At 39.2% G+C, this 14,271-nt stretch overlaps 1 protein-coding gene across 2 annotated transcripts in view; it reads left to right on the forward strand.

Moving 5' to 3' along the window:
- Positions 1-13,684, forward strand: part of LOC138721402 (signal recognition particle subunit SRP54) — a 33,314-nt gene extending 19,630 nt beyond the window's left edge. The window contains exons 2-5 of one of the 2 annotated variants that reach the window (XM_069858445.1): positions 1,912-2,088; positions 8,188-8,254; positions 10,575-10,672; positions 11,465-13,684. In XM_069858445.1, coding sequence (XP_069714546.1) covers positions 1,912-2,088; positions 8,188-8,254; positions 10,575-10,672; positions 11,465-11,677 — 555 coding nt within the window. In that variant the 3' untranslated portion in view covers positions 11,678-13,684. The remainder of the gene's footprint in view (positions 1-1,911; positions 2,089-8,187; positions 8,255-10,574; positions 10,673-11,464) is intronic. The other variant, XM_069858446.1, reaches the window with a different exon arrangement.
- Positions 13,685-14,271: the final 587 nt, after the last annotated feature.

Here is a 14,271-nt window from a genome sequence, read left to right on the forward strand (position 1 = left end):
TAATACTTGTGATGCTGTATTGCAAGAAATACTGCTCTTCAGCACTGTGACTAAACATGAAAAATGGCATCATTGTATGATGCCAATAAAGGAGCGTGAAATGTTCATGAAAGGCTGATTCTGTGGTGCTCTTTGCTCCAAAAAAATACAGCACTGAGTTGCAGCGAGTGGCGCCTGCAGTAAACGGCAGCAAAGAGCTCTCCCTATTCTTAGGTTGCTTCACTGTCTTCAGCATTTGTATTTTTGTAGCTTTACTGTTCTGCTCCTGCTCTGTTCCCAAGGCTGAAACACAGCAGAGAGAGTGTGCTGGGCCCTGGATAATCAGTTTTGTCTTTCTGTGTGAAAGTGTAGTTCTGCATGAAAACATAATACTATTTCAGCTGAATTACCCTGTTGAAAACTTGCTGCTTCATTCTGCTCTACTCCTCCAGGATAATACCTGAAATGTGCCATGGTAGCTAAAGAAATGCTTGGGGAAGCTGAAATGACTTGCAGTTTTGAGAAACAGTGGTGTGAGGGCTGGGAGAGATGATGAATGCGTGTGCTGCCTCTCCATACTGTAGAGCTTGGCACATGATCTTTACCTTCTATCCCTCTTCTCTATGGGCACAAGAAAAATCTGTGCCTGGAATGGAGGAAACAGAACTGCTCTCCATGATGCCCTCCTGCCCCTCTCTACTGTGCCCACTGACTTTCCTAGCAAACCTGGCCTGTTTGCATTGTAAAGCTAATTCATGTAATCTGGCATAAGAGATGAGAATGGTGATGCTGTGGTTGCAGTGATTATGGCATATCTTACAACTATATGATAAAATCTATGTTTTTAGAAGTAATTTTGAATTGTGTCTGTGGGGGCAGTTAAGGTTGCATATAGACAAGTCGAAAATTGGAACGTGCCCATTTTATGCAACCTAAAATCTGTGTACGCATGCACACATCTCGTTCCTTATGATACTGGTTTAAATTACATGAACTCATACATTTTTAAAAACCTTTGTGGTACATTAAAAACATGAGGCTGGCATTTCTTAACTTCTGTGTCCTGTGTGTGACAGAAGTGTTTTCAAAACAGTTTTATGCATTCAATGCAATAATATCTAAAAACTCTGCCGAGGTGACAGTTCTGTTTTGCTAGATGCCATGCAAAACCTCACTAAAATTCTCTGGCCGCAGTATTTACTAGCTGAAAGAATTATTGATTGGCCTTTGAACTAGATGCATTTTTTTTTTTTTTTTTTAAATGCTTGTGACCCAAAGGCTTCATTGTAGCATTCAGCAGCTGGAAGAACAAAACCAGACATTGTGCTTATCTTTTTTATAAAATGTCCTCAGCCACAAACCTAAGTGTTATTGTTTTAGCACCGTCCCTTGAACTAATCTTGATTGCAGATGAAAGCCCACAGAGGCAGATTCCTTGATGCATCTTTTTACAGCATGAACCTGGCTGCCTAGTTAGCCTTCATTCACTTCTCTCTGTGCTAGAGGTGTCTGTCAAAGGTTGCAAAGAGGTGGCTACAGCCTGTGAATTACCTGATTAATTTCACTAGATATTTTGAAACTGGCAATACTTTCAAGTACTAACACTTATGTGCTTATCAAGTTATTTAAAGAAAATTGTGCTGCTATGTAACAGAGTGCTCTTTTGGAATAGATGGTTTTAATACCACCCATCCATGCCAAAGTGAAGGCACTCTACCTTTTGTTATTTTTAGTGGAAGAGATCAGTTTTTATCTATCTGCAAACAATTTTCAGATTTTTTTCTGTTACCTACAGCCAAGCTCTTACAAACATCCACTGTATATGCTAATCAATCTAAAATATTTTAAGTACCTCATGAAGATTTTTAAGGGGGAACTTTTCCAATTCCAGAAGCGTGTACTTGAGATAATGATTTTTTTTCTTCTTTATAGCAACTTGCAAATGGAGATAGAGGCTTTGAGAATGTGGAGCTAGGTGTCATAGGAAAGAAGAAGAAAATTCCAAGGAGGGTTATTCATTTCGCAAGTGGAGAAACAATGGAAGAATACAGCACAGATGAAGAGGAAGATGAACAAGAGAAAAAAGACCTATTGCCGCCTGTAGATCCTGTAGGTATTTTACTTGGTAAATTGCTACTTCTGGTGTATTTGGTACCTACCTACATGTTATACTTTAATTTTTGTGTCATTGGTCTGATTCAGTATTACAGATTCCCTTAATGTGATTGGCTCTAGGAACCGGGAAATCTGAGAAGCATTTCTGAGGAGTTTTGTCTTGGAGTCCTCCTCCACCAAAATGGCCCTGTTAGTTAGAAATGGGTTTAATTTCCTCATGGTTCTAGTCTGTCTTCTCCATTATTTCCCATCTAATGGTGTTTGTCTGGTGTCTCCTTGATTCTCACTGTTGTTTAAAAAAATGTGCAGGGAAGGCATTTGTTTCCTTATGTTTGGTGATAGTGGAAAGTTGAACCTGTAATTTAGTGTTACCGTACAAGCAATTTGATATAATCTAAGGAGTATAGAAGGGAAAGAAACAGATGTCTTGCAGAAATAAAGGAAAACTGGTGTAATTCATGATATAGAAAAAACAGATTTTAAAGGACATGCCTAGTCCATGTAAATAAAGTTCATCTGTGTGGAAAGCCCTTAGATGTTGCTATACGTGTGAATGGAGTCTCCATTTATTGGTCCAAATTTGAGTGGAGCTTTGACCATTAAAGCTGTCTCCCATAGTGTGTGCTGTAGTTGTTAAAATATGTTTTTCTTTCTATCAGTGATTCTGGATTTATACTTAGAGGTAAAATTAAATATATTTCTGCTTTACTTTGTTGGCATGCCTGACAACCTGTTTTGCAGTGATAGTGTATTTGGAGAGCTAGCAGCCCTGCATGCCAGCACTGGAGGTAGCAGCTCCCCACCCTCTGTCAGTCAGTTACAGAAAAGACCTGCATCTGTATCTTCATCTCTCCACATCCGTGTTCTAATGTTTCTTTTATGACACCTCCATGAAGTGATGTCCCACCTCTTCTCTACCCTTGTACAACAATTCTTAACCCAATAAATTGAGTCTGCAGTCCTGTTCCCTGCCTGCTGGTGGGACTCGCTTCCTGGCCCTCTCTGGGCTTTGTTGCCTGTACTGAGCTAGAGGTGGGGACTTCAAAATTGGCTGAGTCCTTCCCTGTGTGCTGGAGTGTGGTCAAGCAGCTGGGAATCTTTGCTTTGTGCAGCAGCCTGTCCTGCCTGGGTGCACACTGGAGGCAGATGCTGGTGTAGGGCTGCTTGTTTCCACACTTCAGTTGAGAGTCTTGGCATACATGGAAATTTGTGCTCTCTTCTCTACTTGACATTGCTGTTGACATTACTTCTGCACCATTGTTTTGGAATCTGTTAGTAAGAAATGTTGTGGTTAAAGCTCTCTGTTTGCTGTACAGTAGTAGGCTCCTGAGAGAGAGCGTGGCTTTCTTCAAGGGACTGCAGTGAAGAGTTTGACTTTCTACTCATTCACTTCTGAAGAAGTGGTGAACTGTAAGGGGTTTGCTTTGGGAAGGACTGTCAATCAGTGCTCTTTTTCCCCTCTCCAAAATGAATCTAACTGGAGGAAAAAAAAAAAAGTGGTTTGAGGACCAAGCTGGGATTGGGGATCCTAGTGATTCACAGGTGAAGCTGTTGAATTTCTCGGATGAATTGATAGTGCCACTATCTCTTTCTTGCTAGGCAGTTCTTGTATACAATGAAAAGTAACGTTAGCCTTACAGCTAATGTTGTCATGATATCATCAGTAGAGCATGCATCTGAATTTTATAGATTGAGAATAAATGTATTATACTCACAAACAATGAGATGTTAAGCTGCCTTGCTGGATGTAGGATTGGTTATTTTTTTCCCTCTCTAAGAATGTACTTGAAGAAATACAAGAACTGTGAAACTTACTGAATATTACGGTAATGTTCGGGTATCTTCACAGTCACATCTGTTGCCCACTATTCAGATCATGTCAAGTATCCATGGATGCATAAGGGTTTTTTTCCCAACTATAACTAGCAGGGGGCCTGATCTCTATAAGTTTTTGTGCCATTTCCTCTCAGTAGAAGAGTTCCGCTGTGGTGATGGAAGGCTCAGAAGCCTTGCTGTATGTGTTGTGAAGCCAGAGATGTGCACGCTGCTGTACAAATGGACACTTAACTAAAGAGCCCTCAAACAGTTACAACAGCCAGGAATGCTGTGTGAATGTTCTGCTTCTCTAATAGGGTTTTTTTTCTGAATACCAAAAAGTATATTGTATGGCACGGTTAAGATTAATTTATTCTTCTCTTATAGTTTATGAAATCCTTAATTTTTATTACACTTTTTAATAAAAGGACCCCCCACCAAACCAGAATAGTGGAGCTCAGTGTGCCTTATTATGTATTGCTCTTTACCTTGACAGAATAAACTTGATTAGGCCAAGGGCTGCCATTAAGTAAAGTTTACCTTATCTGCCACGTGCTTCGTGTATCCCAGCTGAGCCGGTCAATTGAAAAAATGTTAGTCCAAGCTGAGCTTTGATGTTTTAGCCAAAAGCTGCCTTAAAAATGTTTTTATTGTAGGATTTCTATAAAAGCAATTAAATAGTCAGTTTGCTGAGACCAGCATGTCTAAAACTTGTTATCTCGATTGGAATATAAAAAGTAATAGCTGTTTCTGGTCCAATGTATTTTTAGAAAAAGCACATTTGATATTTTGAATAGAAGTTTTGCATCAAGAAATTTCAAAGCTCAGCCAATACTGGTGTCCGCAGAGCTTATGAATGAGTTTAAGGGAAACGTATTTTTTCTGTGTTATGGAGAAATGTCTTCAGTGAGTACCTTGGTTTAGTTGTGTTTTAGAGCTAAGCAGACAATGACAATGTCTTTCTTACTAAGCAAAGTAATGTGAATATAATGTGGTAGTATGATAGCCACAGTGATAGACTGCAGCCACTCATAGCAAAGTGAATTCTCAAAAAGAACTGAGTCTGAAATTTTGCTGTGAAACAACAATTCTGATAATTCTATAGATCAGCACTTGGTTCGTTAACATTCTTGGACTGGTGTATTGATTATGTTGTGATTTGGATTGGGTTTTTTTTTTAAGAATGAGTTGAATCCAGGACACAGGGTATACTTAATAAGTTTTCCTCTGGACTTTTTAGATAACAGTATTACGTGAGTATCACTATTATCAGAGTCTTCTCAAATTCAAATTTAAGTGCTTTAATAGCATAAATGCTTTAATTTTAAGTCTTCTGCCCTGAAATTTAGATGCTTACACTTTATGGGTAAATCTCTTTTTGCTTCTGTCTACTAAAACTTTCTTTTGTAGTGATTAAATTTCTCTAACGTGTTCTAGAAGATAATATTTCTGTTTATCCCTGTAGAGACACTTGTTATAAACTTTGTTACATTCACCTTCGCGAGTAGGCAGACAGTGTAGTGTAAGTCTGCAGAACAATTGCAAGCAACGTAGCTGTTGGTGATAACCTTAGAATTCATCCTGAGACCATCTTTGCGACAAAGAAGAGATTTAATTTTATTAACCTTCAATGCTTAGAAAGATTGAAACACATTCCTACAGGAAGATTATCTTGATAGTCTGCAGTTAAAAGGAGCTTAACTTCAAATAGCAAAAAGTCTTCTCTTGAGGATAGCTGAACTCCAATTTTCTTTTAAGAATTTGGGGATGAGAGAGAAAAAAAGTCACCGACCAAGTCATAGCTACTTATAGTATGGTAGAAGCTTTTTGGTGAAGGATGGTGTGTATATTTATCTTGTTTTCACTGGCTCGTCTGATATACTACAGTTTTACATGGTGTTGAAGTATCTATTATAGCAATGACCAGTCAATAATTAAACTAATTTAAAATGCATCTTGGTGCAGTAAACAATGGAAGAGTATCAAGCTGGTGGTGTGTATTAATTCTTAAATACAGGTTTTGGTTTTTGTTTAATCAGCAAATTATTCTTTTGCTCATTTTGCCATTTTCTCTGGCAAAAAGAAACCCTGTGCTCTTTGGAAGGTTCAAGTGCTATTAGGGACTGAAATCTGGCAAAAATATGTATAGGTGTGGATTGTTCAGGGACACGGTGTACTCAGAAGTTCAGGAGGACACGTGTGTTCCCTTTTGGCAGCACTAGGAGGCAAAATCATGTTCTATTATTGAACCAGAGCCCTTTTGGTTTTGTTAGTGGCTGTATCCATTATGTTCATTCCTACTTAAAATGCAATTAAAATTGTATGTTAAGATTTATTTAAAGAGCAGTTGTCATAATCATGGTGTTTTCCAATTTAAACAACAAAATTAGTCACGATAACTGAATAGTATAGTTAGTATATGTTTCTACGATGCTTAAAGAGACTGATGGCAGGAAAAATAGTGTCCCCTAATAATAACCTAGTGTCCTGTGTTTCATACTGCTGCGCCTCGTTTCCAGTCAAGAAATACAGTATTAATGTGTCCTTGCATTGATTATTGACAAAGCACCACGTAGGCTTTGTCAGAAAGCAGTTTCCCATGAAGCTGGACTTAAAAGTGCTCCTACCATCCCAAACCAATTTTGAATTGCGGTGGGGGAACAGCAGAAATAGTTAGAACCTCTGTGTCTGCCCAGCCTCAGATGTTCCCTGCATTTGTTACCATAAACACATTAGTATATTCTGAGTTACTTGTGTCACATTGAAGTTCAGCTTGACTTTTTCACTCTTGGATGCTCAGTGGGCTCTTACCGCTTCTTGCTTATAGCCACACAGCGGGCCCTTGTTTGTCCTGTGCTCTGTGGGAATGCTTTTTAACCTTGTCACCTTGTTATGGAGGATTGTACAGAGCCTCATCAGTGCCATTATTTGCACCTGTGACAACAAGCTTTTCCAGCACTTTTCTTGACTTCTTCAACTGAACAAACTCTAAAAGGATTGTTGTTAGCCTGTCTGCCAACTGAGCGTGTAATCAACGAGCTGGAGGAGCTTTTGTGCAAGCAGGACAGCAGCTGGTTTTGCTTACACTTTTACCTTGGCAGGACATTTTCCATTTCCACTGCCAAAAAATATATAGCATCTGGCTGTTTTCAGCCTGCCCAACTTGAGTTTCTGGCTTGACAGATGATTCCTTGCTGCACTGATTTGTAGAGGCTCTGCTTGGAAACTGTGGATAGCAGCTTGCGTACGTGCGTACTGAGGCTGTACCGACTAGTCTCTGTAGCTGTGTTGTCTACAATAATATTGCCTATCCTGTAAAGATATCTATTAGATAGTGGAAAATGGTAACTATGAAACATTTTTTAGCAATAAATTCCTATATGTAAGTATTTCAGTTTATCTGCAGCTGCAGAACTTCTGTGGTGGTGAATACACCGTAGTCACGCAAGTGGCAGCTTCTTGTCTTCCTTGGCCTATACTTCCTAAAGAGTCTGAATCCCTCCACTCTAGCATTCCAGTCATGAGCTATCCACTGCATCTCCGGGATCCCAACAAGATCCTACCCCAGCAGCTGCACACAGATCACTTAATTCCTCATGTTTACTTCCCACTCTGCATACCTTAGAGTGCAGGCACTTTGGGGAGACTTCCTTGCTTTATGTGCAAATCCTTGAGGTGACCCCACTGTATGCCCTCTTTTATTCATTTTGTGTTTCTCGTTATTTTCCTAATTCCAGGCCCATCTTGTCTGCCATTACTCCCTCAGACCCGCAGTAACCCTCGCTCCCTCATGATTCCTGGTTTTGTTTTTCATGTGTAATTCCAAATGATAATTCATATCTGGTTGTCAGTACTTGGAAGCAGAACTTTGAGGGTTTGGTTTTAAGCAGTGTTTTGCAGTTCTCTCATTGTTATAACAAGGAACTGCTTGGTTAACCCACTTCCGAATTACATTAGGCCAAGAAGAGAACATTATGGAAAGGTCTTTCTCATTATAGGAGCTACTTTGGGATTAAGTTGGATGCTTGTCATTTCCTAAGTCTAGGAAAAAAAAAAACAGTGAAACAAATGTTCCCAGACATTAACCATGGTTATGTTAATATCTTACAGTGGTACTTTGCTCCGTATGTTTTGTCTAGACACATATTAAAGTGAAAATATTGTGGTAACTGGCAAACAGGAAACGTGGCAGATCTTTCTACTCAATCTACTCTACCTGTATTACTACGTGCCATGAACACACAGCTGTACGTATTCATACTACTCTTGTTCTTACAGACGACGCTCACGTGGGGACCCTACTTGTGGTTTCACATGCTGCGAGTTGCCACATCAACCTTATCAGGTATTGCTTTATTTAATTCTTGGGTAAACCGGTGATGGAACACTGGGAGTCACTTTGACAGACTGTACATAACCTTTGTGAGCTTCCAGCCATTTTTTCAACAGCATGAATGAACCTCTGTGTTAATCTGTGGAGATCAACTTGCCTTAAGCACTATTTTTTTTTGTTTTGCTTTCAATCAACAACTCTTGAATGGTAGAACAAACCAGAAATATCCTTTTGCTGAACGCTTTTTCTCCCTTTTTCTCTATATGGTGATAGGGCGGTGTTGGCAAGGGATTCTATCATCTTTCTGTTAGGTTTTGTATTGGAACCACTTTGTGTGATGTTATTGGAAAAAATTGGAGTAACTAAACTTACAGTTCTTATGAAGAAGGCAACTAGAAATTATTCCAAGAACACATCTAGTCTTGTGCTTTGCAACAGATTTTTGAGGTTACAAAATAAACAAAAATGAGAAAGACTATTGCCACAAGTCTTAAACTCACTGCACAGAAGTTTATTTGACCTGTCAGCCTCATCAAATTTTGCAAAGTTTTAAAAACGCATATCCTAGTCTGTGTTCTTCCTGAGGTATAAAGTGTCTTTATTGGGTTTTTTTGACAAATACTGTGGAGTTCCTTTCATTCTACCTGTCATTCTATTATGATTTTGGGTATTTTTAAAACTGTTGGCAGTCTATTCTATTAGTGAACCTATCATTATTTTTAGAAACACTTTTTCTCTAATGTACAGTGTTATTCTATTCCTTGTCATATCTGTTTTTTATACAGAAAGGTGGATACTGCTTTCCTTTTTTGAGAAGTCTCTTACAAATTTGAAGATCAGTACTTCCTTCTTGTCACTTCAGTCTTGCCTCTTATATTTGTAATTTGAACTGCTCTTTTGTGCAGAGTTCTGGATGCCACGATATCTGTAGAATTAGTTACGGTGAATATTCTTTGAGACATTCAATTGCTATCTTCTAACCTGTCTACCCTTAAGATGACTAACTGGTTTGTATGCTTGGGGCAGATTTTCAATTTGAAGTGCAATATATTTGACTTCTTGCTTGCCTTTACTCAAGAACCAGTGCTGTAGCCATCGTCACTGACTTAGCAGAGTAGCACTGCATGTAGCCTCTAGCCTGAAAACTGAGCCAGCTGAAACCTAAGTATTTTATTAATACATTAGTACACAACACAGAACATTGTTAAAACTGCTACTGAATTGAAGTATGGATATATCGATACATGCTTGAAGTATGCTTGAGAGTAGCCCTGCGGAGAAGGACTTGGGGGTACTGATTGACAAGAAGCATGAGCTGGCAATGTGTGCTTGCAGCCCAGAAGGCCAAACATATCCTGGGCTGCATCAAAAGTAGTGTGGCCAGTAGGGCAAGGGCGGGGATTCTGCCCCTCTTCTCCTCTCTTGTGAGGCCTCACCTGGAGTATTGTCTCCAGTTCTAGAATCCTCAACATAAGAAGGATATGGAGCTGTTGGAATGGGTCCAGGGCTGGAGCACCTTCCATACGAGGACAGGCTTAGAGAGTTGGGGTTGTTCAGCCTGGAGAAGAGAAGACTCTGAGGAGATCTTGTAGCGACCTTCCAGTACCTGAAGGGGCTACAAGAAAGCTGGGGACGAACTGTTTACAAAGGCTTGTGGTGATAGAACTAGGGGAAATGGCTATAAACTGGAGAGGGACAGAGACCAGAACTAAGAAGGAATTTCTTAACGCTGAGGGTGGTGAGACACTGGCACAGGTTGCCCAGGGAGGCTGTGGCTGCGCCATCCCTGGAGGTGTTCAAGGCCAGGTTGCATGGGGCCTTGGGCAGCCTGGTCTGGTGGGAGGTGTCCCTGCCCATGGCATGGGGGTTGGAATTAGATGGTCTTCAAGGTCTCTTCCAACTTAAACCATTCTGCAAGTCTATTATATCAAAACATAACTCTCTAGGTTAATGGTACCATTAGACTGAAGTGCCAGTACAGTTGGTAGCCATGTATTCTTGTCTAAGTTTAATCTTTAGTTGAAGTACAGTTAAAGGATAAAAACAAACCTAGATCCAAAGCTAAAACTAGTAGAATTCAAGCAAACACTATCACCATCTATATTTTTGTTGATATCTTATGTTCTTATTTTGCTCATTCTTTATCTTAAAAAACAATTATTAGTATATTGAGCTAATAATTATATACAGGTAGCCTAGAAGATTTTTGTCTTTTGAGTGAAGTAGGACTGTGGAAAACCATTCAGGAAAGATAATACCTTTTAAAATATTACTGTGCTGAAGAACTTTCTTATAGGTACTCGTTGTATATAAACCTGTGTTTATTTTTTAGTGTGTGATTTCCTTGGGGAAAAGATTGCATCTGTTCTGGGGATAAGCACACCGAAATACCAGTATGCCATTGATGAGTACTACAGAATGAAGAGAGAGGTACGTGTGTGAGATAGGGCTCTTGAACTCTTTTTCTCCCAGCTTCCCTTTCCCTATTTCCCTATTTGAGCTCACATTCGGTTTTCATCTGAGGCGCAATTAGTGCTTGCTTATCCGTCAGCCTTTTCTCACCAGCTCCTCAGTCTCAGAACTGGCTGGATCCTGGCTGCTGCTCTATTTGTTTCACTTGTACAATGCATTTTCAAGTCTGGGTGTGAGAAAGTTGGATGGAGCTCTGTACAGAGGCGGGTGCTAGCAATATATTTTCCAACTCTAAAACTCGTTGAATGAGGTGTCAAGTGTAAACTGAACATGATGTTACCATTTGTTCTAAACCATAATTAGAAATGACTGATAAGAAGCCAGCGCTTTGTGCACAAAAACCCTTAATAATCTTTGTTTGGAAGAGATGAAAAACATTTAAAGCTTTTTTTTTTTAATTTTGGTAGCTTTTTATTATTTTTATTATTATTTTTTTGTTATTAAGAGCTGAAAGTTTTCAAGAAGATAGACCCGTCACTATTCCTATGAACTAAGAAGTGTTTTCCTAGACACGTGACATTTTTTCTGTATTTATTTAACACAGTTTAATCCTTCACTTGCAGTGATTTTTTTTTTCCCATAATGGTTGTTCTGGAATACACCTCATTCTATGATCAGCTAGTGAATGCTTTCTACCAAAACACATATCCTTGCTTTGTAATAAGAACTGGGATATTCTTATAGAAAGATTTAAAGTGAATGTAATTAGGTGGTAAACAGTAGCTTATGAATCTGGTGATCTGTTTTCAGGAGGAAGAGGAGCAACAGGAAAACAAGATGTCAGAAGAAGCAGAGAGACGTTATCAGGAACAGCAGAACAAGGCACAGGCTGAGGCTCCTGTCCAAACAGACCAGCCTGAAGCAACAGCATGCACTTCATTTGTGAATGTAAACTTCGAAAATGAGGGAGATGGACAGTCTGTTGGGGAAGATAAAAAAGATGCAGTTCCTGTCCCTCCTTAAGTGTAAAGGTCTGTATAATGTAGGAAATAGGAAGTGTCAGGTGTCACAATCTGGCTATAAGAAGCAGGAAAAATAGGATTATGCTTATTCAGTAAAATACAACTTCTAGCATTCTTATTGATCAGGAGAGAGCTGAGCTATGTCTGTTCAGTCTGTCTGCCTAATAAAGGCGGAGGCATTCTGCCAGATTGGCACTTCAGTTAAAAACAAAGTTGCACTACAAACATTTGGTCTAAAATTGAATGTGTGAGCTAATTTATGTGTTAAGCAAAAAATGTCTTTTCTTTGAATTGCCCTGTGTCTCACCCCTGGGGGTTGCAGATGCAGTGCCGTTTCCTAGTTCTGATTTGCACATTGTTTGCAACTCAGCTCTCTATGAATAGATGAATAGGAATCAATGTCCTGTAACTCACGAGTCATTTTAATAGCATCTGATTTCTCCTATTTATTGTTACTATTGTATGCATGTATTTTATTTCTGTTATTGTCTAACACAAGAGAAAATGTTAGATTTAATGTTAATTAGATTTAAGGGTCTGCTGACTACTTTTTTTATTAAAAAAAGAAAAAATGACTTTAAAGGAGTCTGTAAACACCCCTCAGACCTTACTAACAAGTACCAGCGCTCCTGGAGGCTAATAGGGCGCAGCTGCTCCATGCAGTGCTGTAGCCAAATCCAGAGCTAGCATCAGTGCAAGATGTTCTCACACCAAGTCTAAGAATTAAGACACTCACCTGCTTGAATATTCCTTTATATGCTCTGAATAGTTCCGGGAAATAACCTAGAGCCTTGCTAAATCATATTGAATGCATTGGACACTCCCTGTGGTACCCACCTAGACCTACAACAACTTTTTGGGACATAGGTAACCTGAGTTGAGTATACTTGATTAACCTAAATGGAGTATTTGTTTAATCATCAGTAAGGGATGTGCCATTACAGAGGTTTTTTCCTCCCCTCTAGCAGAGAATACATAAATAACTAGACAAGACAAAACCAAACTTAATGACTGTTTCTTTTTCTTAAATAAACAAAACACTTTGTTGTGATACTGCAACAATAGTAATTTTTATTTTTGTCTAAGTGAAATGCAGGTGACTCCAGAGCTTTTAAGTAGCCCACAATACCGATTAAGGGTATTTTACTGCAGTAGCTCTCATTCTAGCTTTTAAAAGGTGAATGGTTTACTTTTTGACAATCATCAGATGTCAGCGTCCCAGTCATTTTCTGTAGAGAATCGTTGTAGATAAAAGGAGCAGAGAACCTTCCCGAGTTACCATGGGAGACATTACTGCTGCCCTTGAGACTTCTAAAAAAAGTTTCAAAGCCAGCCTTCAGCAAGATTCTTAGCTGGGTGTCATCTTGTGTCTGTTGCAGGCCTTGGCTCCAGCTAAGGAGCCTGAGGTAACATCAGAGGCCAGGTAACTTGGCTACTAAATTTCCAGTTATGTATTTATTTCAGACAACCAACTGAACTACTGGTCTGTAGAGCACAAATTCCTTCTTCTATGGGCTCTTGGCACTCCAGCACTACAAAAAAAAAACAAAAAAACTTCTGAGGAGGATTCAGTCATCAGGTCTGTTTGGATGCTCTGTTCTTTGCCTGTTTTTGAATTCTAAGGCAGCTGTGTTAAATCAATCCTTAGCCCTGGACTTCTGCAAGGGAGAGTTTGGTTCAATAGCTGGGATATACACAGGAGAACAGCTTACCGGGAGCTCTTCTACTGTCTAAGACAGAAATCCTCACACAGCTCAAGAGCAAAGCATTTGCAGCTGAAGGATGGTTGGCTTTTCTTCCCCTCCCTACTCTCTGTTGCATTAAGAAACTCTCTCACTGCCTTGGGTTTAAACTTCTTTGTACAAAATACTGTCTTACTCACTGTGCCTTAACTTAATCCTTCAGTTTTTTGCAAGCTGTATGAAAGTGGTTTACTTTCATAATGGTTTAATTTTTCTGTAAATGCATTAATTAGTTATTTTATATTAATATAATTTTTGAACTGGAAGTTGGCTCTGGCTTTTCCTTTAAAAGGGTGTGGTCTGCAACTGCCTGCACACAGGAGTGCTGGTTCATATTTCCTATTGAGTCACACATCCTGGTGGAATATTCAAGCACTGAAATCCAAGACATCATCCTAGCCCAACCCCTCCTTACAAGCCCATGGAGAACTTGTTAACATACTCAGTGTGTTTACCACTACCTCCAGATAACAAATAGTGCAGGATTGCAGCCAGCTCTGGCCTGGTGCAACAGTAATTTTATCTAAAAGTTCAAGCATTTCCACAGCTTTGTTGAAAAGAAAGAAAATTCTACTGTTTTAACTACTGCTATAGCAAAGCTGTGTAATGAAATAAATTACATAAAACACTTGCACAGGAGGTTAAGTTGGTGAAAGCCTAGTGTTTGGATCAGTTTTAACTAGTCCTAAAGCTAGTGCAGTTTTATTTCTGTTAATGAACCTCTTAACTATTGAAGTGACTGAGCAGTTACCTACAACTTATGTACTTTTCTGTTAAGACACTTGCAGCTGGACCCATAGAGAAGAAAGTCCCAAGCTCTTTATTTTTACTGAAGACTTTTGCCTTTACAACA

The sequence above is a fragment of the Phaenicophaeus curvirostris genome, chromosome 5, assembly GCF_032191515.1.
Source record: "Phaenicophaeus curvirostris isolate KB17595 chromosome 5, BPBGC_Pcur_1.0, whole genome shotgun sequence".
Lineage (NCBI taxonomy): Eukaryota > Metazoa > Chordata > Aves > Cuculiformes > Cuculidae > Phaenicophaeus > Phaenicophaeus curvirostris.